Genomic DNA, 25,025 nt, shown 5'->3' on the forward strand with positions numbered 1-25,025 from the left:
GTAGTCTATGGTGTAGTCTATGGTGTGATGTCTAGTCTATGGTGTAGTCTATGGTGTAGTCTATGGTGTGATGTGTAGTCTATGGTGTGATGTCTAGTCTATGGTGTAGTCTATAGTGTGATGTCTAGTCTATGGTGTGATGTGTAGTCTATGGTGTGATGTGTAGTCTATGGTGTGATGTGTAGTCTATGGTGTAGTCTCTGGTGTGATGTGTAGTCTATGGTGTGATGTGTAGTCTATGGTATGATGTCTAGTCTATGGTGTAGTCTATAGTGTGATGTCTAGTCTATGGTGTGATGTGTAGTCTATGGTGTGATGTGTAGTCTATGGTGTGATGTGTAGTCTATGGTGTAGTCTATAGTGTGATGTCTAGTCTATGGTGTGATGTGTAGTCTATGGTGTGATGTGTAGTCTATGGTGTGATGTGTAGTCTATGGTGTAGTCTATGGTGTGATGTGTAGTTTATGGTGTGATGTGTAGTCTATGGTGTAGTCTATGGTGTGATGTGTAGTCTATGGTGTGATGTGTAGTCTATGGTGTGATGTGTAGTTTATGGTGTGATGTGTAGTCTATGGTGTAGTCTATGGTGTGATGTGTAGTCTATGGTGTGATGTGTAGTCTATGGTGTGATGTGTAGTCTATGGTGTAGTCTATGGTGTGATGTGTAGTCTATGGTGTGATGTGTAGTCTATGGTGTGATGTGTAGTCTATAGTGTGATGTGTAGTCTATGGTGTAGTCTATGGTGTGATGTGTAGTTTATGGTGTGATGTGTAGTCTATGGTGTAGTCTATAGTGATGTGTAGTCTAAGGCTGCGATTATGATACTGCGACATGGCAACGTTGGAAGGAGTGCGAGGACACCAGTCGAGGTGACAGAACACACAAAACTCAGAAGACATTGAAAGTCTGCGTTGCATGTCTGACAATTCAACTAATTAATGACTCAAGGTTCCCTAAAGATCAATAACACAGCCCTCTGCGCATCAGATGATAAAATAAAATCCAATGTCTTCAGCCGGATGCTGTTTTACTAGGATTATTCGTATGTTTAATAATTGTGCTTTGTTTTTAGAACGATAATCTCGTATTGCTCGGTCAGATATTAGTCACAGACTTGATGCAATCATTACTTGTGTTGAGCACAGCACTCACCAATCCATCTGAACCGCCACACATTTGCCGCATATTTTCTTTAAAATAAAGAACTGTACGTAAAATGTGTGTATATTGAGTGGATCAGCAGAGCACACACATCGATGTTTATTCCATGTTGGTTCATGCGCGACAATGGGATTACATCCGTGCTCCTTAAAATGTAATTGTTTTTCCACGTCAAAATGCGAGTGAATGTACGTGCCTGATTGCGCAGCGGTGGATGAGGTTATAATAGTGAGGTCGTGTCAGAGTACAAAAAGCAATGTTAATAGTAAACCTCATAAACAATTCTTAGTGACACGGTGTTAATACAATCATGTCTCTCTTGACATGCACATCACATTTATGAAGATTGATGGTGGGAAAAAACGAAACAGGCAACATCCAGAATCTATTGGAAGCTGCAAGAATTGTTGAAAATTTTTATAACAAAAAACATTTAAACAGTTTTCAACCCCGTCAGCTGCGATGAACAAAAAAAAATGTGACTATTGTAACGTTAACATAAATGCGAATTTACTTCAGCTATCCCCAACAAAGAGGCTAACACAATTTGTTTGGCAACCTTCTAATTGACATCTCACTCTCACACACATCATTATTTGAAAAACATCGTTTTAACTCCACGTGGAATGTATAATTTTTTTTCGGAAATTATCTAAAGTGCCGCTAAGAAAGGTAACAGATGTGTATTCATCGTTGGGAAAAAACATGTATTCTACTATATACTAAACAAAGACATAATACTGTGAAGTAAATATTACTATGGACTGTTTTTTTTTCTTCTTACTAAACCCTGGGAGCTTTGGTCAAATGAAGCTACCACAATTGAGGCACTTTAGATCATCAGGCTATGCCAGCCAGCCACTGCATTTGACCCATTGCTTAATCAAATGCTGTCTTAGCAGTGAACACAACGTGAACAGCAGAAAATTTCCAATGAGCTGCGAGACAAAACAATGTAGCTCTGAACAATAATTAATTAAATAGTGAGAACACCGCACCACACGTACAGTGAGGGAAAAAAAGTATTTGATCCCCTGCTGATTTTGTACGTTTGCCCACTGACAAAGAAATGATCAGTCTATAATTTTAATGGTAGGTTTATTTGAACAGTGAGAGACAGAATAACAACAACAAAATCCAGAAAAACGGATGTTAAAAATGTTATAAATTGATTTGCTTTTTAATGAGGGAAATAAGTATTTGACCCCTCTGTAAAACATGACTTAGTACTTGGTGGCAAAACCCTTGTTGGCAATCACAGAGGTCAGACGTTTCTTGTAGTTGGCCACCAGGTTTGCACACATCTCTTAAGGTTTCGAGGCTGACGTTTGGCAACTCGAACCTTCAGCTCCCTCCACAGATTTTGTATGGGATTAAGGTCTGGAGACTGGCTAGGCCACTCCAGGACCTTAATGTGCTTCTTCTTGAGCCACTCCTTTGTTGCCTTGGCCGTGTGTTTTGGGTCATTGTAATGCTGGAATACCCATCCACAACCCATTTTCAATGCCCTGGCTGAGGGAAGGAGGTTCTCACCCAAGATTTGACGGTACATGGCCCCGTCCATCGTCCCTTTGATGCGATGAAGTTGTTCTGTCCCCTTAGCAGAAAAACACCCCCAAAGCATAATGTTTCCACCTCCATGTTTGACGGTGGGGATGGTGTTCTTGGGGTCATAGTCAGCATTCGTCCTCCTCCAAACACGGCGAGTTGATTTGATGCCAAAGAGCTTCATTTGGTCTCATCTGACCACAACACTTGCACCCAGTTGTCCTCTGAATCATTCAGATGTTCATTGGCAAACTTCAGATGGGCATGCATATGTGCTTTCTTGAGCAGGGGGACCTTGCGGGCGCTGCAGGATTTCAGTCCTTCACGGCGTAGTGTGTTACCAATTGTTTTCTTGGTGACTATGGTCCCAGCTGCCTTGAGATCACAGACAAGATCCTCCCGTGTAGTTCTGGGCTGATTCCTCACCGTTCTCATGATCATTGCAACTCCACGAGGTGAGATCTTGCATGGAGCCCCAGGCCGAGGGAGATTGACAGTTCTTGTGTTTCTTCCATTTGCGAATAATCGCACCAACTGTTGTCACCTTCTCACCAAGCTGCTTGGCAATGGTCTTGTAGCCCATTCCAGCCTTGTGTAGGTCTACAATCTTGTCCCTGACATCCTTGGATAGCTCTTTGGTCTTGGCCATGGTGGAGAGTTTGGAATATGATTGATTGATTGCTTCTGTGGACAGGTGTCTTTTATACAGGTAACAAGCTGAGATTAGGAGCACTCCCTTTAAGAGTGTGCTCCTAATCTCAGCTCGTTACCTGTATAAAAGACACCTGGGAGCCAGAAATCTTTCTGATTGAGAGGGGGTCAAATACTTATTTCCCTCATTAAAATGCAAATCAATTTATAACATTTTCGACATGCGTTTTTTTCTGGATTTGTTGTTATTCTGTCTCTCACTGTTCAAATAAACCTACCATTAAAATTATAGACTGATCATTTCTTTGTCAGTGGGCAAACGTACAAAATCAGCAGGGGATCAAATACTTTTTTCCCTCACTGTAAACTGAATTGGACCGTGACATAAAATAAATACGGCACGCGTGGACACGGGAGGGGGGGGGGGGGTGGGGCACGCACACAGACCCACACGCACACAAGGGAAGACACTGTTTCGTGTTCCACCATAGGCAAACGCTGATTCTCTGCACCGTAGATTTTTAAAATGTTGTATGGCGTCTATGAGAGGAGGTTCATCATCCCCCTCGAGGGGGATGGTGGGACGGGTCAGCAAGCACGCAGGGGGATTAGCATCAGGCCCTGCCGTCTTTTGATTTCGCTTTTAATATTTTGTTACTTTTTTGTTATAAAAATGTTTAATCCGAGAACCCAAAACAGACATCAAAGAGAGGGAAACGCGTTACGAACCGCGAGCAATATTTACCCCCAAATGTTTTTGTTTTTATTAATATTGCAAACAAGTGCTGCGTGAATAAATATAAGCACAGGGCAACACCTTGTTGCCAAACCAAATTACGTAGTTTGGGCTCCGTGCATGTTTATGAATATGTAAACTTTTACATACATGTGTTTCCATGCGTATTTATATATATGTATTTGGGGGTGAACTTAATTTCGTGAAAAGAAATATACTGATGTGCCTCACAGAAGACCGTTTTTAATGAGTACATATATAAGTCGCGATATGTGGATCGCAAAACGCAAACAACTGGAATAAAAGCTGAATAGTGTGCAAGGAAGGATGAAAATGCGCTCGCTAGGAATTGCAGCGAGAGACAAAATGAGGAACACCTGCACCACAAAACGTCATATTACGCCGTTAGGAAAGGTGAGCGGGCTCGGGACAAGCACGTCGCCAGAAGCGATTATGGCCAATGCTTGAAACGAAAGACAGAGAGGATGAGCCCTTAGAGGACTTCCACCGTGGAGACGGGGTGACGAAATCAACTCGTGCGTTGCGTGTGCGGGTGCCAGGTGTATTGTTGCCTCGCAGAACGGTGAAACATGGCGATGGTTTTGGGGCAGGCGTTCGGTCAGCAGCGGATTGATCTTAGCCGGCGATGACAACGGTTCGCACCACAGCAAAGATTCAATGAACTGTCACGATTTTGGGGGTGTCGTGATTCGATTCAAGAATAGCTTGTTATTTTTTTCTTGCCCTGGTTTTACCGCGTCATCCGCTCGATTAGTACGTTAAGAATAAACTGTAAATAACCGCCCCTCGCTCGTACATTGATCCATGTAGCGTAGACGCAAGTCACCGATTTGCTACGTAGTCTAATCGACACATCTTTTGCATCGTGCGAATCGTCCCTTTGAATTCGGAACGAGGTGAGAACCCGCTGAGGCAACGACGCTCGCTTTCAACAGAGACGAGCGTGAGATAATGGGGGGGGGTTGGGGGCGGGGCAACATTCACTCTTAATATTCAGCACGGAATCTCCCCAAAAAAGTCATTGGGGAAAAGAAGCCATGCAAACGTTGCGCGAATGTGCAACATGACAAACCAGTGAAATAAAAAAATAATCGAAGCGCAAAAGCAAGGTCAATTATATTCTTGGGTCTTACGACTTTACCGAAAGACCCAAGAATATGAATTCCTGCAGTCACGAAAGCTTTCAGTCAAGATTCAAGGTGCATTAATTTAAACACTGGGCAGGGGGCAGGGATTGTCTTTCATGACGAGAGGCGATGCTTCAGGTCAATCGACCTGCTGCTCGGCCTATCAGGGCTCAAACGGTCACCAACCTGTACCTTTCTCCTCGCACGTCAATTAAAATTCCCCTTTTCCACTTTCACTGTCTAAAAACGACATCTCGGCAATACCGGAGTGACTCCGGCAGTGCTGTGTGGCCGTACGCCGGTGGGTAGTAAGGAGGCGGTGGGACGGGAGGAATGAAGTCGTCAAAGTCCTCGCCCTGGAAGATGGAATCGCGCGCGTTTGGGCAGTCGTCGGAGTTCTGGTCCGCGCGGTGAGGCACAAACTGGGGAGGCAGCGGGACAAAGGAGACAGCAGACGAGAACGAGCAGGCATAGTCCATTCAAGGGAGCCTCCATTGCATCGGTGGATTTGACTGCTGCCGAGGAAATCGCGCGTGGAAACCCATAAACGCACAGGCAACCAAATGAGCGCATGCAGCATCAACTGAGTGCACACGAACACAAGCTAAACTCGCTGGTACAATATATGTACAATTGTGTCGATCAGCTGTACGGTGAGTTTTGTAATTAACTAATTTGAAGGGGGCGGGTCCATAGTTTCTTGTGAAAAGAATTTAATATCGTTAAGCCAAGCAGATTGCAGAGATAGATGCAATAAAATACGTCCCGGTCATTGACATAAGCGGCCCCCATCGGCTCCTACTCTTTGTTTTTTTCGCTAAAGTCACGTAGGTAAAATAAAATTTAAAATAAAATAACACAACTAAATTAAATCACGACGTTTCGGAGGCAACACAAGCTTCCGTCTTCAGGTGGAACAGTCACAGCAAGATAGCTGCACTTGGTGCACTTGGTGCAGCTATCTTGCTGTGACTGTTCCACCTGAAGACGGAAGCTTGTGTTGCCTCCGAAACGCCATGATTTAATTGAGTTGTTTTCTCTCATTCTAAATTTTATTTTACCTACGTGACTTTACCGAAAAAACCAAAGAGTATGAATCCTTGCAGTCACGAAAGCTTCAAATCTAGGACCCATCGGCTCCCTTAAGAGTAGTCGCTCAAACATCGGCTGCCCTCCTCCCGCAGTCAATCAAAATCCAGGCGTGAGCAGGAAAAAAATAAATGAACTGAATAAAACATGCCACTCTCTTTGGTTATTCATGACCGTAGTCTATAGCATGAAGAAGATAAAAAAACCCCAACAGGCAATTAATAATTACTTATTTAAGAAGATAGAGCTAATGAATGTACAAAAATAAGGCTTTACCTTTAAATTGTGTACGAGTGGTCAGACAACGTAGGTTTTAGTTATTACCTATGAATAATGTTTTTGTCATGCTGCCTCATGTAAGATTTATGTAATAAATTTAACTTGCAGCTATATTCATGTCACATACTGTGTAATTTTCAAATGATTGAGGAAATATACGCGCATTAATATTAAAATGTATTTCACTTTTGAGGTGAAATTCTGCACGAGGTGCTATTTTTCACTCGAAAGTACGGTAAAATATATAGATACATGCAATCATCACTGAATTTTAGATGGCATGACTCAACTTCCTTCCGCAACACAATTAAATTCCATTCCTTATAATGCCAGGGTCTCTCAAGCTTCGACAGAAGCAGTCCTCCCTGTCAGGTTACATTATTATGATAATCAGAGACTCGACGTTCCATAAAGTGTACTGCTAAGCACATTGGATGTCTCAAAGTTCCTGCACCGTATACAAAACAATGATCCGAAATTCCTCCCCACCGCCCGCGCCTCTGTCCACCCCGCAGTATTCATTTAGTAAATTAGCACATCACAGTCACGTGTTGCTGGGGTAAAGTGCGGGTACTTGCTGCTCTTCCCACGCACCTCCGATTAGCACGGTTGGCCACGTACGGCGCGAAAGAAGTTCAACGTAGATACGTACGTACTCTCGCCTCTTGCAAGACATCTGGCCAGAATGGAAGAGTAGGCCAAAATACCTTCGAGAGGGCTTCTCTAGAGCTCCCTCTGGTGGAGACCCTTCTGCCAGCAGTTGCGTGTGCAAGCTATTGCAGAGCTGCGCCTTCACCTTCCACCAGCATTTCTAGGAACAGCATGACCCCGTGTCTGTAATATCAGGGGAGTGAATTTTCACACTTGCCGCGCAAAGGCAAGTCAGGAGGTTTTGGTAAGAATTGGAATGGCCATGCGGAGCGCAGAGTGCTGTCGAACGCTCGTAGTCTAGACGAGAGTACGGCAGGGTCGAGTGGGGATGATTTCACACTCGTGATACCAAGGACAGCGGCTCTCCATTACCCCAGCCGGGCCAGAGACTGACAATAATCTTGAGCATGAAATGCTCCAAAAACTTCAGGTTACAGCACGTATATTTTGCAGTAATGCTGATAGGACACCTTGGCATGAGTATGGGTGTCTTCTCTCGAAAAGATATGCTATCTGCATTTAATTCCCTCAAAGTGACTTAGAAGGTGGATTCTCCTGGCCCACAGAGCACTGACAATGAGTACACGCCAGCCACAGAGCACTGACAATGAGTACACGCCAGCCACAGAGCACTGACAATGAGTACACGCCAGCCACAGAGCACTGACAATGAGTACACGCCAGCTCCGCTAGAGAATAAGCGAGCGGCGAGATTACTGCGGTGCACAGAACTGTTTCTCAGTGATTCGTAAATGAGTAAATGAACGAACGTTTGCAAAAGATTTTAATTGGCCAACAAGCCCTTCTTAAAACATAAACCTTTTCGACACGAGTTCCATTCATAAATACTGTATTCAACTCCCCATTAAGCAATATTTTTTCTAGTTTTTAAATATGGATGTATGTTGAACTTCTTTTGCACCGTTCGTAGTCAACCGTGCTAATCGGGAGTTAGGGTGGTGGGGGGGGGACAACACCCACGGATAAATAGGCAGCATTTTGAATGCACGGGAATGCAATAAAAGGCAACTTTGAACATGTGACAAAAACAAAAACTGAAAAGAAAGTACACGCGATGCACTTTTAAAGGGTGAACAAATCAATCGCAGTAAGTAAGGGCACGCAGAGCAATGGCAGCGCCGCGGAGACAACCTGAACGTTTTTTTGACGATGTGGCAGCCGATAAGAAGAGTGAGGCATTACTCACAATGTGTATGACATCGGAGGAGATCATCTGCATGCAGCGTGTGGCGGTCGCAAGGGCGCATACGGCCACTGAGATGATGTTCAGAGCGCAGACGCTGAAGAGCAAATCCTGAAAGGCAGAGACAAGCATTACCCCCGCAGGCTCCCCGTACTCTAATCATGTAAACGAATTCATCAAGAATGCTGCTTACTGCAAAGCAATGTTTGCCGCTTTGTGTATGACTTACAAAAGTCATACTGCAGGGGTCAGGTATGCAATGATTGGGTCTCTTGATACATTTGCAGCTGCAAAGCTCCACAGCAATACCGTCATTCCTAAAGGGGGAACAACTGCTTGGAACATTCACAATTCTATGACGCCACACTCCAAAGACAGACCCCCCCCCACCCCCCCCCCCCCCATCAGTTGGCAAATGAGGAGCAGAAAAACTAAAACAGCAGAACATATTCCCACACACGAGAAAAATCCTGCCGTGTGAGAATGGTATAAACAATAATAGAGAAAAAGATATGTCTTTGCAGCAGATGGCTGTGTGCTGTGTTGGCGATTACAATGACGCACTAGAACACTGTTACGTGATTATATCAAGCATCCAATGCCAGATATTACGCTATTACTCTCTCTTCAGGCACTCGTCTGAACATATGAAGCTGTATTTGAGAGAGCGTATTATTATTATTATAACGATATAATTGACTGCTTGTGGATTGTATACGGTGCTCGAGGCAATTACCGCGTGGTAATTAACGCCTCCCTGTGGTTCTCATGCAAATAACGTCGGGGGTTACGAAAGGAGGTAAACATTCTTAAATTATTCCCATCAAACGCACTGCACGCAAACTGTGGATTTCGATATATTATTTTGATTCATACTGCTAATGAAGCTTTCAAGAATGTTCTCATCTGGATATTATGCAGATACAACACACCCAGTGAAGTTATTCTTTTTGTAATATGAATATTAAAATGTATCTGCACTAAATGCAATCTCTCAAAGGGTCCTAAGGAATTAAGTTAATAAAAAAAATAATCAAAGGATATCCACTAGATATTCCACGATTTGTAATGATGATAAAATAAACATATACAAATTATTATCGTCAAAAACCACTGAACGCCTCCACCCAGAATGCAGTGCAAAGTAAACAATGCTCATGATGGTTTTTTGTGAACCCCACTGCAACAAAGATGAGGGCAGTTGGCATAATTGTTATTTTTATTGGATATTTTAGCAAAACTTTGCCTGATTTAAACTGTAAGGGATTCAAATAACTTGGGGCTAAATATCAAACAAGCCAGAAACAAGCAAGTAACCCGATCACTGTTACATCCACAGCCATTTCTCTGCATCTGGGGCCTTCAGGAAGCCATGAAATAGTTCTGATCTTAGGTCAAGCGCCGAGTCAAACCAAGCCTCGCGTCACCAAAGGCGCGTGGTGGTGTTCATGGTTCCACGCACAATTTCACGTCATCATTATTTTGCACTGTCTCTCCACTCACGGTCAATCCCCGTGCCTCCAACAGCCTCTCGTAAAGGCCTTGTGGGATTTATTATTTTCGGAGAGAGGCTTTGTGCAAGTGGGTATTGGAATCATTCAAGGCAAGAGTTACTTTCAATGAGACCAAGCGACGAGATGCATCAAAAAGAAGGAATTCATAAAAAAAAGATAGGCGTGTCATGTCAGCAACAAAACCTCAGTTCAGAATTGACAATATATTTTGCTTGTTCGTTTGAACGATAAAATAGAACGGTGTAGGATGTTACCCTTTGCTTTACATACAAGGTCACTGCAGGATCATGAATACTCTTTATTTTATTTCTAACTACGTGACTTTACCGAAAGAACCAAAGAGTATGGATTCCTGCAGTCACGAAAGCTTCAAATCAAATCTCCGCACATAAACACAAAATCACTTGTAGCCCTCAGCCTATGTATTTGCTTTACATACTAACATCAAGCAGCATTTGTTTAAGCAAGCAAGCAAACTCTGGACTGGTGACGAGTTTGCGGTGTATTAGATCATGGTTGTAACTGTTCGCGACAAGGACGCATTCATTAGTTTGGTAATTGTCTAAATGCTGACAGATTTTAAGCAGGGCTATGATCACTAACAATATGCCGCTGATGTGGTGTAATGCACTCTCCTGAGAACAGTTGCACTCACCACAGTCGCTGAGCCATTATCGTGCCACCGAGCAGTCGATGCTGCTTTAACAATGGACGGAGAATTCTGATTCCCGGCAGTTGTGAACGTTTTGCCTTAAATTACTCAAATCTATGGAGTATTACAACGGATCATCGAACATCAATTCACCTATATGGAGGAACTGCACAGGTAAAAATTCACCGTCATCATTGCCATTAACACCAATACTCAGTTTCATTGCATTACCAATGGCTTTTGTGCGGTTTTTGTTCACGTGTTAGAATAATTTTGCTGATTTGCTGCATTTATTTTAGCCCAGGTCTCCCTTGAGAAAATATATTTTTGGTCTCAATGCGCTCTTACCCGGTGATAAAGGTCATCTGTCTATACGTATCTGAGGAAAATGAAAGTCACCTCATCAATTCAGTTTCGTAAGCCTACTAATCTCAGTACACGCGATAACAAAAACATTTCCAAAATAAACTGAAATAATGACGATGAACGGAACGAGCCCAAAAGGACATCCACCACAGGGAGATGCAGCGACGAAATCAGGATCGTATGCAGTTGTTAGGTGGATTGTTACATGGCAGATCATGAAAGATGGCTGGGGGGTGGGGGGGGCAGCTTAATACAGCAGTGGATTGACCATGGCTGATGATGATAGTTATACATGCAGCATAAAGCGGGAATAAAAGTGATCATTTAAATTATAGCGCTGAGGTGGTCTGGTAACATTGTAGGTACGGCAACATATCGAGTCTGATACAGCGGAAATGTCAGAAAATTCAGTAATTATTTACTCTGTGGAATTATTTAACATCAATCAGGCCATGATGTTAGCGTCTATGATATGACCCTTGGCAACTTCAATGGAGTTTAATGCTAATTATTTTTGCATTACACTGCCTTATATAAACACAGGCACGCCATCTATATTCGATGAGGAAACACATTCATCACAAATTTATATTTTTAAGATGCAAATGCCCAGTGTATGAACGTTTTCTGAGACGCCCATAGCCAGGCATATAAAAAAAATCAGGTAGGAATGGCTATAAAATATAGAGACTGTTTATCCAACACATAGGAAGGGGTAGTACATGATTATTCAAGCCAAGGTTATTATTGATTTATTTGTTCAAGTTATCACAATAAATATGTGAATCATTGAGGAACAGGGTAATCCTTGATTACAGAAATGACTGTACCACAACTCGGGACTGATTCATCGCACGGTATGAGCCAAATTACGGCAAAGTGAGTTCCGTGCAGGCAGCTGTGTGATATCATCAACAGACGCTCACGATGAAACATTTTAATAAACTTGATTTGGCGATTTCGTGACTGCAGGCATTACTTTTGTTTTTTTCGGTAAAGTCACGTGGAAATAAGAAATAATAATAAAATTACATAAAAGCATACGACGTTTCGATTGCAACCCAAGCAATCATCATCAGGCATAGAAGAGCTAAATTTAAGAGAGAGAGAGGAAACACAGAACCGTAGACATATATACAGACACCTAAGTGTAGGGAGTTAACACAGAGACACAAAGAGAGACACGTATGGGACACAGAGAGACAGGGTCTCTGTGTCGAGGCCTTAGCATGTAGGGTAGACAGAGAGAGATGGAGAAGCACACTAAATTGAACAAGATTGAGTAAAATTTGGAAAGTATATAATGTAACACAGAGGGTCGGTCAAAACACAATTAACGCATGGTCTGGCTGATTACGTTATTTAAAAGATTGCTAAATTATAGGTTAAGAGTAATAGAGTACAGATCACAGACACATAAATAGACATCTAAGCAGAGAGAGTTAGCACAGAGACACACAGAGAGACACACATATGGGACACAGTGAAACAGTGTCTCTGTGACGAAGCCTTAAATAGAGGGGGGGGGGGGAGACTGAGAGAGTAAGTAGAGGCACACCACACACACATGCAGCCGCAGCGTGGGGAGAGGCACAAAATCAGATTAGCATGCCCACAGGGACTGTGGAGAGAGAGACAAGACACGTATGTGTCTTGTGTGTCTCTCTTTCAAATGTCACACTTAACTTAAGTTTGTGTCTCTGTGTTGTCTCCACCTGTGTTTCTGCCTCTGTGTCTACGTGTCTTGTCTCTCTCTCCACAGTCCCTGTGGGCATGCTAATCTGATTTTGTGCCTCTCCCCACGCTGCGGCTGCATGTGTGTGTGGTGTGCCTCTACTTACTCTCTCAGTCTCCCCCCCCTCCCTCTATTTAAGGCTTCGTCACAGAGACACTGTTTCACTGTGTCCCATGTGTGTCTCTCTCTCTCTGTGTATCTCTGTGCTAACTCTCTCTGCTTAGATGTCTATTTATGTGTCTGTGATCTGTACTCTATCACTCTTAACCTATAATTTAGCAATCTTTGCAATAACGTAATCAACCATACCATGCGTTAATTGTGTTTGACCGACCCTCTGCGCTGCATTATATTGTTTCCAAATTTTACTAAATCTTGTTCGATTTGATGTGCTTCTCCATCTCTCTTTGTCTCCCCTACATGCTAAGGCCTCGGCACAGAGACCCTGTCTCTCTGTGTCCCATACGTTGTGTCTCTCTTTGTGTCTCTGTGTTAACAACCTCTACTTAGGTGTCTATATATATCTGCGGTTCTGTGTTTCCTCTCTCTCTCTTAAATTTAGATCTTCTATGCCTGATGATGATTGCTTGCGTTGCAATCGAAACGTCGTATGCTTTTATGTAATTTTATTATTATTTCTTATTTCTACGTGACTTTACCGAAAAAAACAAAGAGTAATGCCTGCAGTCACGAAATCGCCGAATCAAGTTTGAACCACCTCTACGGGGAGGTATCAAGTTTGTGTCTTTGTGTTGTCTCTGCTTGTGTAATACATTTAAGCCTTGCCACAGTAAAAAAAACAATTCAAAAGCCACCTAATACAATGGGCCAATGTTTGCCGATGTTATCCCCTTACCTTTTGAACAAAGTTCTTAATTGAAGAGGATGGCTCTTACTCTAGAATTGACATTAAGTGATTCTAAAGGGTGCAGCTCCCAATGATTATATTATCTTTGTTCTTGCTTCAATAGCGTGGGCATCTCACGTAACAATCTGAGCAATCGCCTATGCATAATTCATGCGATCTAAACCACGCATTTCAACCTATTACATATTGATGTTGTAGCGTTGGCAAACGTGTGCATTGTAGAATGAGAGTGTAGTTAATAATAATGTGCAACATGAGGAAATTATTTTAAAAGTTAAATCCCACCCCTTGCCAACTCAGCCCCACCCTCCGGTTCCCGACTTATACAGTACAGCATGACATTTACTGCAAATGTTTTGCCAATATAAATTGTACGTATAAATATTGTGCTTTGAATGTGGCTGGGTGGCTCAGGCATCTTGAGCCCGGGGAGCACTGAGAATCCGGGTTCAAATCTGGACATCTGTGAATCCAGGTAGCCGCTTAGCATTACACTCGGTTTCTGGTTGGTCACCAGTGATTGCATGGCATTAATAATATACATTGCTTTACGTGGCCAAATTCCAGATATGCAAATGTAAAAGTACATCGGTTTGGCTGACATTGGAAAGCATTTCCCTGCAGCAATGCGTACGTGAAAGAGTGGATACACTATGAGGTCACTTGAAGTGGATTCAAAAGCAGTTCTGCGACATCTGATTCCACAAGCCATTCTCTACCGAATAGGCACTTTGTACGATGACACAACAGCAACGGCACAATTGGAATAAAACTGTGAAAAGGACTAAAGTATATATATAAAACAACAAAAATAGATATTGAATTTTCAACAGGACGCGCTAACGCCATACATTCGTCAATGTAATTAATACCAGACCACGTGAAAGATTTGAAACTCCAAATACAGGGCAAAGGTATAAATAACGCCATTATGAACTTGACAACCAACGACGTTCGTGGCAACTTCAGCACCGAGGACTGTCAGGAAAGGAGATATTGATGGAGTAATCTACGCCAGTGAAAAGCAAAATGCGCTGGGCAGTTCTCACGGAGCGGACATCCGTGAGGAAGAAGAAAAAAAAGACATGAGCATCCATCAGCTGTGAATCCGCTCTTCCCTGCCAAGTAAGCCCCAGCTGCCGTTCTGTTTTCCCCGATCGAAAATGTCAGCACACATTGTGTGGCTCAGGTGACATTTTCAGCATTCATATGAAATGCTGGTTTACCCGGCCCGTCCCCTCCCCCGCGTTGCACGCAGACACATCGGCAAGGGGTCATGTGCAGGGCGTTTAATGTGATGGCGGCACACACGGTGGCTTAGGTTTGGCACTGACAGCTCCCACACCTTGCAGGTGAAGTCCCCCGCCCCCAGCCCCCAGCCACCACCCCCCTATTAAAAAAGGACCGCATTTGTGAAAATTCACACCGGACACTACCAAGTAAAAACGTACCAAAAAAAACCAATCCAGCATGAGACAAAGACAGCCCATAGAGCATTTTTTAGGTTGTTTTGGGGGGATGGGAGCGCAGCCACTCCCTTTCAAGGAGCAACAAAAAGAAGGCCGGCATGATGAACAAGTGGAGCCAAAGACACTTCACTCACCGAAGCTTGCACGGACTGCCGGGGAAAGTGCTGTTAGCGAGCAGCGATGAAGGTCAACGCGGCGTGTGAAGGGGTGGCTCTGGGTAGCACCACGTCCCGTCGTTTTAGTCTCCCCAGTGCCGATGTTTCTACACCACACCGGGTACTTATTTAAGGCTGAGTTGACCCAGGGGAGACCCGGAATCGGTCGAGTAATTTGCGACTGTGAGCGAGAATTTTATTCAGAACGCTTAGTGTGTAGCACAGTACACTAACCCCTACACTACACTTACCACCCCCCCCCATGTATTTTTTTGCTAACGATGCAGATTTATTTTCTTACAGATTCGCAGTCCATGAATTTGTAAACAAACTGCCATCCCAGCCGCGCTAATAGCTCCCGTGGATGAGGATTATCAAGCAAATCGCAGATAAACAGGCTGCCACGCAAAGCACACCATCAGGCTGTGTAGAAAACACATCAAGAATACTAATGAACAAAAAAAAAACCCGATCCTTTTTCATTGGGGAACGGCAACTTCTTTTTTTATTTTTCAACCCCGGGACGCAAGCTGTGCTAACGTCACGATTGACAGCGACAAAGTCACCTGCCCAGAAAATGCGAGCAAGGTACTTCTGGGTGCCCCCTTGAGTCAGGAGCCGCGTTAAGCGGTGGCCCTAGCGTTGCGGAACTAGGAAGACGCGCACCGAAAAGAAAGAAATAAAATAAAATAAATCACGAGCCATCCTGTCCGGGCACGTCTGTGTACGTTTATTATCAGAACCGCTTAGGCCCCTGCACACTTTCAAGGCACTGTACCTGTACACGTTGCTGCAACAACAACAACAACAACAAAGAGGCGAGGCGCCCGACAACAACAAAAACAAAGATGCAGCACAACGTTGCAGACTGGAGCTCGCAGCACGAAATCTCCCGACAAACCCTCCTGAAATCAGCGATGGAACGAGTGAGGGCAGGAGACATGCGGAATAGAGCAAGCGCCTCGTGATTCATCTGCGGGTAGCTGTACGCTGGCCTCAAAGAAACATTCATCAATCTTTATCGCTTTGACAACAAGGCAGTGCGCTTCGATGGAATGTCTCAAATTAATTATTACGACGGATTTGCTCAAACCTGTACTTATCGAGTCCGGCACGCCGTGCCACTTGCAAACTCAGCCTAAACCCATTCATCCGACACGATTTGCGTTGAATACGAAACGTCGCCCCCCCCCCCCCTCTCCCCAAAACATAACAAAAAACAACACATTCCGATGGAAACGATACGAACCGTAGGCGACCATGCCTTTTTTTTGCGTGTGTGTGTGTGTGTGTAACGGGGACACACAAAAAAAATGGGTCGCAAACATTCGGTGGCTGCAGGCGATAACGAAGGAGCCTGGGCGAGCCCTCGGGTGTTGTTATCGTGTCAGTTTCATTTCGTTTGCACCGTCAAGCGAGCCACGGGCTGGTTAACGTACAAAGTGTCCACCACCCCCCCACCCCCCCCCCCCCGAGAAGGTTATTTAAATCGCGCGTTTTTATCGCCCACGGCGCAGCGTGACAGTCACCTTGAGGGCGAGGCGCACGGAGTCGCACGCCTGCAGTGGGTTCAGCTTCAGGGTGTCCCCCAGGTTGCTGCAGCCGTTCAGCTTGGGGTTCTCGCAGCAGACGCACACGTCATCCTCCAAGTTGATCTGCACGCAGGCACAGCAGTCGCACGTGGACGTTACATTACGCGTCCACTGCACTGCGCCGTTTAATTTGTGCATACTTAGCAATTTCACTGAGGGTGCACATGTGGACACGTTCATATTTCATTACTTTTTGTGCTTCCCCTCGTACTCCTAGACGCTGTGGCGGTGTGCTAGTTAGCAGCACACTGGACTCGCGATCCAGAGGTCGCTGGTTTTGATTTGACCTCCCTGCGTGTCAGTTGAAGAACGAGGCAAGGTTCTTAAATCCTCCCAACACGAGCAGTATAAAATGGGTGCACCCACGGTCAGTCGATCGACGATGACACATGCAGTCGCGTAAGGCGTGGATAACTCCCCCACGCCTTCCAAAACGTCTGACCAGTGTGGAAAAGTAGGCCAAACACCCTCTCTGGAGGCCGTCCCACCAGCGGCAGTGTAAGCAGGCAAATGTAGTTCTGTCCTTCAGGACAAAGAGTCACGTACACTGCCCATCAGTGTGAGTGTTTTTCTCCTAATATTAAACTCTTCAAAACAATTGGCTTTTAAAAGGTGGGGTTAATAAATACTGCCCAGTATGAAAACCACCGTTTTTCATTAGAGTCCCAGCCATGCAAATTATCTACGAAATGCCAGTGTGGCACTTGCATAATTGCACCCAAGATTACTAGGGAGCGAAGCGTAATTGGAAGGTTTCATTTTTTATGCAACCGTGGCCAAGTAAGTTATTCAACCTGCGACCTGGCGATTGCTTCTGACTTGCTGTCTTGCCAGCGCTGTGGACATGGGGCCCGTTGCTTCGAGCGATTCACGCGCGCTACCCAGTGGTACAGTCGAGCTGAAGGGCGATCGTGAAACTTGGCTTCATCCAATTGAACCTGTGGTTGTGCATACACTGTTGAATGGCTTTCCTTCACCCCCAATGTTTGTTCTACCACTGAAATTTTTTCACTTGAAACTCTGAAGGAACACATTTTATTCAAGTGTTCATGTGTGCGTGCGTGCACACAACCCTTATTTGTATAGGGGAAATAGCAGACAGGCAATTTAAGCCAAGAATAAAGAAAGTTACTGGGAAAAGACCAAGGCATTACAGACACAAGTAACCTCATTTGCGGTGACGCAACATTCAACATGCGATCACAATAACTGATGATAATTAAGCGCCACTTGTTGAATTGGATATAACGCAATGAATGTATTCGGGAACACATTTTTCATAACGCGGATGCGAATTGGATATAACGCACTTGAGTGAACAGAACTACGTCGCACAAAGTAGGAGTAAGCGGTCGTACGGTTGCCTCGGCGTAGCATCACACAGGACGTTGGGATGCTGCTGGATGCTACTAGATGCTAACCGCAGCCTCGGTCTTTTTTTTATCCTGCATACGCATCTCACGTGTTATCGCGGAATGCGCTTTACCCCATATTATACATCGTTGATTGTAAACGCGATTATTTCCCATAACGCGGCGTTCTTTAGGAACGCAACTGCCGCCGCCTTACAGGAGAACATTCTGCATGTTCCACTTGTTCGAAAAAAGGTTTCCTTCTTCACAAAAACAACACCGCAAAATCTACGCCTTTTGCGACGAAGGAGGATGTCTTTTTTTGTGTTTTGTTTTTGCGAGGCTCACCAAGTGACAGTATTCCAGCGAGGTGACGAGCTGAGCGTTCTGGCAGGAGAGAATGGAGCCTGCCAAATTGAGCATCACACACACCGCTGACAGCAGCGTGAAGAACGTAATCTGCAAAGGAAGGGGGCGGGATAATGAACGACGACAACATGGATGGGGAGGAAAGGGAGAGAGGGAGGGGGATTTAAATACCGTTAAGTGCCACGATTTGTTTTCTGGATTTTTTTTGTTTGCGATGTTTAAAAAATGTGCACCCAGGGATGTATTACTTCATAGACGCACCTCTTATTAGCACGGTTGAATACGTGCGGTGCGAGAGAAGTTCACCGTGGGTAGAGAAAACAAAAGAATAGCACACCTGACATCTTTACCTGTGCTTCGTTACGGTGGGCATGGCAGTTTTATACGACACACACTTACAGCGGTCATGTTTGTAACCATAACGCCATTTGCAAAGAGTTAAACAAGTAAATTCCCCGTTGTAATAAACGATAACTTCAAATGTAAACACGAGCATGCAGGCAGAGTGTTAATGATATACACATTATAATTGATTGCAATTATTATTAATAGCCAATTCCTAATTGCAAGGCCAATTATGAACAAAATGCAAAAATAAATGCGTCATTAATCACATCGTCGAAGGTACGGCGGCCAAAAGTAAGTCTTGCAGTGCTCGCAATGTGCCTCGGACGGTTAAGTGCAAACGAGAATCTCAAAGTAAATTATGAAAGGCAACGCGATGCCTTTTAAACATTTACTCACACTCTAGGCTTACTCTGTCAGAGAAACACGATTCGCACGTGTGCAGACATCGACAACTCCATTAAGCGCACACACGCAACGTATGCTTGCGTGGAAGAGATGGGTGAAGCGAGAAGTACGATTTAACAAGTCCTCAAGTGTCTGCAAAGCTCTTTGTCCGAGAATAAAGATTGTAGGTATATTTTGAGAGGGGTCGGGGGGGGGGGGAAGCCGAGCGACTCTGCGGACACTTTGAAGTCCACGTCGACAACTCCGGCCAACCTCTCAGCAGCAGCGGCGGCGGTTGTTGGCGAACGATCGAACAGAGGCGGCGGTCAACCGCGTCGCGCGCTTGCAGACGCGCTTCTGCGGCCGTCTGGAACGCTCTTCCTTCCGATGTTAGGGAGCCACCGGAGCTACGCACTTTTAAATCATCTAGATTGGCAAACTCATTTCTTTAGAACTGCGTTTCGTGTTTAGTTTGTCGTCCTTCCCCCGCATCTCAGATTAGCATGGATTGCTTAAAATACAGCCAATGCAATATGATAACAATACATATGCATGTATGAATATAATAGCAATACATCCTCTGAAGCTGTGCTTTTAGTCGTGGGCAAAGCGATTCTAAACATACATAAACATACATATATAGTGATACACAATGAATTAAACTACCTTTAAAGTAAATGTAGCACAGTATCAAACAAAGGTACATGAAAGTTCACGGAGCACACTCTCTGAGCCTTGAGCATGTTGAGGATGCTACTTAATAGAGTAACTTACTGCTTTCAACGTTAACGTATGTATGCTGAACTTCTTCCGCACCGTACGTAGCCAACCGTGCTAATCGGGGGTGATAATTTTAGGGTGGCTGAAATAATCTTGCCGAAGCACTCAACAGCGGTGACCGGAATTCCTTTTGGATGAATTCACTGAGCCTCGTGTGCCCAGCAGCACTAATGAGATCACTGCTAGGCAATAGTTGCTGACTAGCACCAAGGTTGTTGGTTGGTGCCTTTACAAACCTGGCTGGCACCCTCCAAAAGCCAATTCATCAATAGGCACCTTACTCGAACAAGGAATGTGCACTCTTATTGAATTAAGAGTTTCTAACAGCAGCCTCTGGAATGCAGTACAGTAACTTAGGTGAATCAAGGCCACAAGCAATACGGAGTAAAACGACACGAAAACCTTAGTTTGATATCCGAACCCGCGTACTTTATCTACATACGTTGGAAATCAATAGCGTTGTGATTTGATTCATTTAGATATTTTTTTCACGCGAAATTACAACCATTTAATTTAGTACGGCGCAATTCATAGTCTACGTTTACACGTACATTGATGATCACGCACGCTTCAGCAGAAATCCACCCATTTTTAACTATAATAAATGAATAGAGGTGAATAAATGAGCGTGTTACTACGACTACAGTGCTTGTGTTGCGGGCGTGCTCTTTAGCGCTCCCGATGTGGTTTTCGAGCCATTGCCGCGTGTCGCTCGGCACGACGTCCGACGTTTCGCTCCACGTTTTAGTGGGGGCTTCTTCAGCTCGTTCCACTCCACCGCGTGGGGTGAAGCACGTCAGCCATCGTGGCAGACGACACGTGGTAACAACCCCCAAAGACCCGTCAGGAGAGCTGTACCTCCTTGGACGTGTGCACTGCTTTCATTAAAGAGCTTACCACGAACATATGTAAATATATTGTTCAATGCTATTCCATACCTGTGGTGCCACGGCCTCGAAGCAACTCTGCAAGCGCCGCGACTCCCCCCTGGCCCCCCCACACTGAGCACACACACGTAGCGCACACACGTAGTGTCCTGGCGGGGGATTGCCTGGCACGACGGGTTTTAATCCGAAGGGTCCCGGGGACGAAAGTCCCACGGTTTCCCGGTGCCAGGAGATTGGCCGACCCTCGCAGGACAGGTCACATTGCGGTGCCCATTGAGTTGGCTTAATATTGTATGGGCGCGAAAAGGTTCATCGGGCCAGCCGCAATGAGTAATTCACGACATTGGGAGGGGCTGGGGTGGAATATTAGGCGAGAAGGGCAGATCATGAGGTCAGGCGATCGCAGCGCCACGACCTCCTCGCAAGGTGTGTATTCGCCAGTTGGGCGTCATTCCGGATGAACAAGGGTGAGTAATAAATTAACGAGTACGGACGGACAGGCAAGGGGTCGCAGAAGCACTAGCGGCAATGCTCCATGTAAGGACAAATAAAAACGGGCGGCAATCACAGGTAGGCACACGATTGGCCGCGCGGTACAATGCGACCCCAGGATTTGTAAGTCAGGAGGATAAAAGGGGAGCCTGGGGTTTGTCCAAATGAGATCTTTCTTAAACCTCCCGGCCATCCTGCCTTCTCGAGCCGCCCGCAGCATCCGTGTGACACCAGCGAGTGCCGCCACGAGGCAGTGATAGGCAAAGTTTTATTTTGTCCCCCTCCCTCCGACTGTCACAGCGTCCGTGCGGCGCCGTGAGTACAGCTACGAGGTACGTGGTAGGGCGTTTCAGTATCTGGGGACTTGGGCGGCAGTAGGCTAGCCTCTTCTCGCGAAATATTCCCTCCGGGTAGTGCGGGGTTTGCGCCGAGAATAAAAGTTAGTACAGAGCATCGGTGTGGTGTCTGTGATGTCTGTGTGGAGCGACTGCACGGGGGAACGCGCGGCGAGAGTGTACGCAGAGGCGAAGGGTGTGCGCGCGTTTAGAGGTAATCGCCCGCAGGTGCGAGCGCGTTCGTACCCCCCCCTCCCCCCCCATGCGTTAGCGATAGCTGTGGTGTGCACGGGTGTGTGGTTTAACTCCCTGGCTACGAGCCAGCAGCACGAGTATGTCCCTCAGCGCGGTGGGCCCGATCACTCGGTCGGCGGGGGCCCGGCAAAAAGCCAACCTACGAGGTGGACGAGGGAGCAGAACGGGTGGACGTCGCGCCCCATCTGCCTAGCGAGAGCGGTGGGGTGGACGTCGTGCCCCACATACCTTCGATTAGCACGGCTGGCTATGTATGGTGCTAAAGAAGTTCAACATGCATACAACGTATGTCATCAGCATACAGTAAATGTGCCTTCAACGTATGCTTTTGTAGCCAATGCAAGAATCCATGTTTATTTTTTGCGTTAGGCCCACCCGAATGAGCTCAAACTGCTTCGGGCTTTATTTGCTTTGGTTTGTGACGAGAGCCGGGCTCTCCGATTAGTTAACTAATCGACTACTATCGATTATTTGTTTGTTTACTCGACTAATAGTATGCCATGCATAGAGTTTGAAAAAAAAAGTCTCACGTATGTTCCCACATGCGCTGCTGGACAGGTGATGGGCATGGCTTGGTGACATCGTCGGCATCATAAGACGCTGGGCGTGGCTTGCAGGGGGAGAGGGTTTCCTGCCTTCGATGTTCAAGGCAGCTGCCATTTTTAAAGGTGCCCTTGTAATCGACCACGGAAAAAGTAGTCGATTACATTATAATTTTCGGTCAATTCATCGACTTATCGACTAATTGTCCCAGCTCTAGCGTGTACCGCAAACAACTCTCACAAGCCAGTGATAGGGGCCATCAAATCACACTACTTTGAAAACATTGTGAGTGCTGGCAGATGGGAGGTAATCTGCATCCGAAAAGCTTTTTTTTGGACATAGTTTGCAAGTGAAAACATCTAATTATGTAGCAGAAACACAATCATCATCTGTCACATGCCATTCAAATGCTAGATGAAGGCCTCTCTGTGCCAATCCTGCAATGTAAGAGAAGCATTTTATGGATGTAATACTTCTTTGTGTTTTGAGGAAAATGTCCCACTGTTGTTTTGTCTGTTTTTTGTTTTGACAGTTTATGTTTCATTCAGTGATGGTTACCTCTTAGCATTTCATTTGAATGAATGAATACTGATCCACGTGGAAACAGGATGTGCTTTTACACTGACAGCTTAATAGACGATAGGGTTTATACTTTTGTTAATTATTACGACATAACCTTATTATAAATGAAGCCATAACATGCTCTGCAACGTTGATTGGATACTTCCAGTTCATTACGAACACTCCTTTGGTGTTTGCATTTCATTTCTATAACCGACATTTCTAATTATTATTCCACTGTATTGTGCATGCAAACGTGATATCTCTTTAAGCACCACAAACTGTAAATAGCAAATGCATTTAACAAATGTCATGTGGATTGTTCACAAGGCAGAGTCCCATCGGTAAATACAAGAACACATCAGCATTAATGGTCGCATAGGGAAGGCAAAGTGCTTACTGTACGCAGATAAGTAGCACGTGCATTTGCACAGAAACATACATTTGATTTCGCAACGTTCTGCTACTCTATTACCTTGGCTTTGTGAGCCACGATTGTGTATATGGCCAACATGGTCGTTGCATAGCAGGCGCGTGGTATTTACTGACGAACAAGAGCTGGGTGAGGATGATAGTGAGCTATCCACCTTATTAAAAATTGGCTTATTATATGCACAAGGCTCGAGAGTTAATTATACGTAGTAGCTGGAATGAAATCCATAAAATAAAAATATAAAACACTGAAATGCCGAGACGATCTACCGACATCGCTTGGTGATAAACACAATGGTGGCTGAGTGGGTATACATAAATATATACATAAATATAAATATACATAAATATAGATATACATAAATATGGGTATACATAAATATGGGTATACATAAATATAGATATACATAAATATGGGTATACATAAATATGGGTATACATAAATATGGGTATACATGAATATGGATATAGATAATATGGGTATACATAAATATGGGTATACATAAATATGGATATAGATAATATGGGTATACATAAATATGGATATAGATAATATGGGTATACATAAATATGGGTATACATAAATATGGATATACATAAACGATAATTGCAAATAAATTATAGATAGCTGTTAATGAGATTTTATGATTTATTATTATTGAAGAGGATGGTGATTATAATGATGGGTGTCGACAATGGGTGATTACAGCTGGATTTTTTACTCCATGAATTCTCAAACACAAAAAACAAAGGTACTTTTAAAAACGAAAGTCATGCTGCGCTGATTGAACGGGATTAATTAATTAAAATAATATAAGATGATGACAATGAATATACAGTAATTCACTCTTGAAATACTGCACCATTTCTATGACTGTGACAACATAAATATACTGCATGGATACTGTTGCAGTTCTGACATTGCATATTACATTTTTATATTTTGACGTGACTCATCATCCAGTTTGGCAGAAGCAATGGTCATGCGTTACTTTCACACTCTGTTCCCATTTGCTCCGTGTATATCCACTACGAATACTCCACAAACACATTCTCCTGTGGAGGGAGCTGGTAGGAACGTTGGGTTGCTCGGTCAATGGCCAGGGTCAACGGCGGCACCACGTGGTGTATTCCGCAAATATGCCCGACTGTGAGGGCGGGCACAAGCCGGCGTGAGTAGGTTAAACGTTGAGTTTTATAAGGGCACCACGGGGTGACCAGCCCCTCCCCACCCAGCCCCACCCCTCCCACCCCCCACCCAGCCCCACCCTTCCCACCGAGCCCCTCCCCACCCAGCCCCTCCCCACCTTCCCCACCCAGCCCCTCCCCACCCTCCCCTCCCCACCCAGCCCCACCCCTCCCATTTTTGGATGCACGACGGATGGACACAATAATTCCCTGTGGGCTGGTGTAACCAGGAGGTTCCTACCAGTATAACTGCAGTATCAAATATCGTAACCATTTTATT

General features: G+C 44.7%; 1 protein-coding gene across 1 annotated transcript in view; it reads right to left on the reverse strand.

Moving 5' to 3' along the window:
- The window catches only part of LOC116941896 (uncharacterized), a 125,774-nt gene that overhangs the window by 18,524 nt on the left and 82,225 nt on the right, over positions 1-25,025 (reverse strand). The window contains exons 3-6 of the mRNA XM_076066940.1: positions 18,520-18,630; positions 16,757-16,882; positions 8,472-8,579; positions 5,510-5,667 (exon numbers count right to left, since the gene is read on the reverse strand). Of these exons, the coding sequence (XP_075923055.1) occupies positions 5,510-5,667; positions 8,472-8,579; positions 16,757-16,882; positions 18,520-18,630 (503 nt within the window). The remainder of the gene's footprint in view (positions 1-5,509; positions 5,668-8,471; positions 8,580-16,756; positions 16,883-18,519; positions 18,631-25,025) is intronic.

This window comes from Petromyzon marinus, chromosome 13 (genome assembly GCF_048934315.1).
Source record: "Petromyzon marinus isolate PM22_M1 ecotype Great Lakes invasive population chromosome 13, UKy_Petmar_22M1.pri1.0, whole genome shotgun sequence".
Taxonomy (NCBI): Eukaryota; Metazoa; Chordata; class Hyperoartia; order Petromyzontiformes; family Petromyzontidae; genus Petromyzon; species Petromyzon marinus.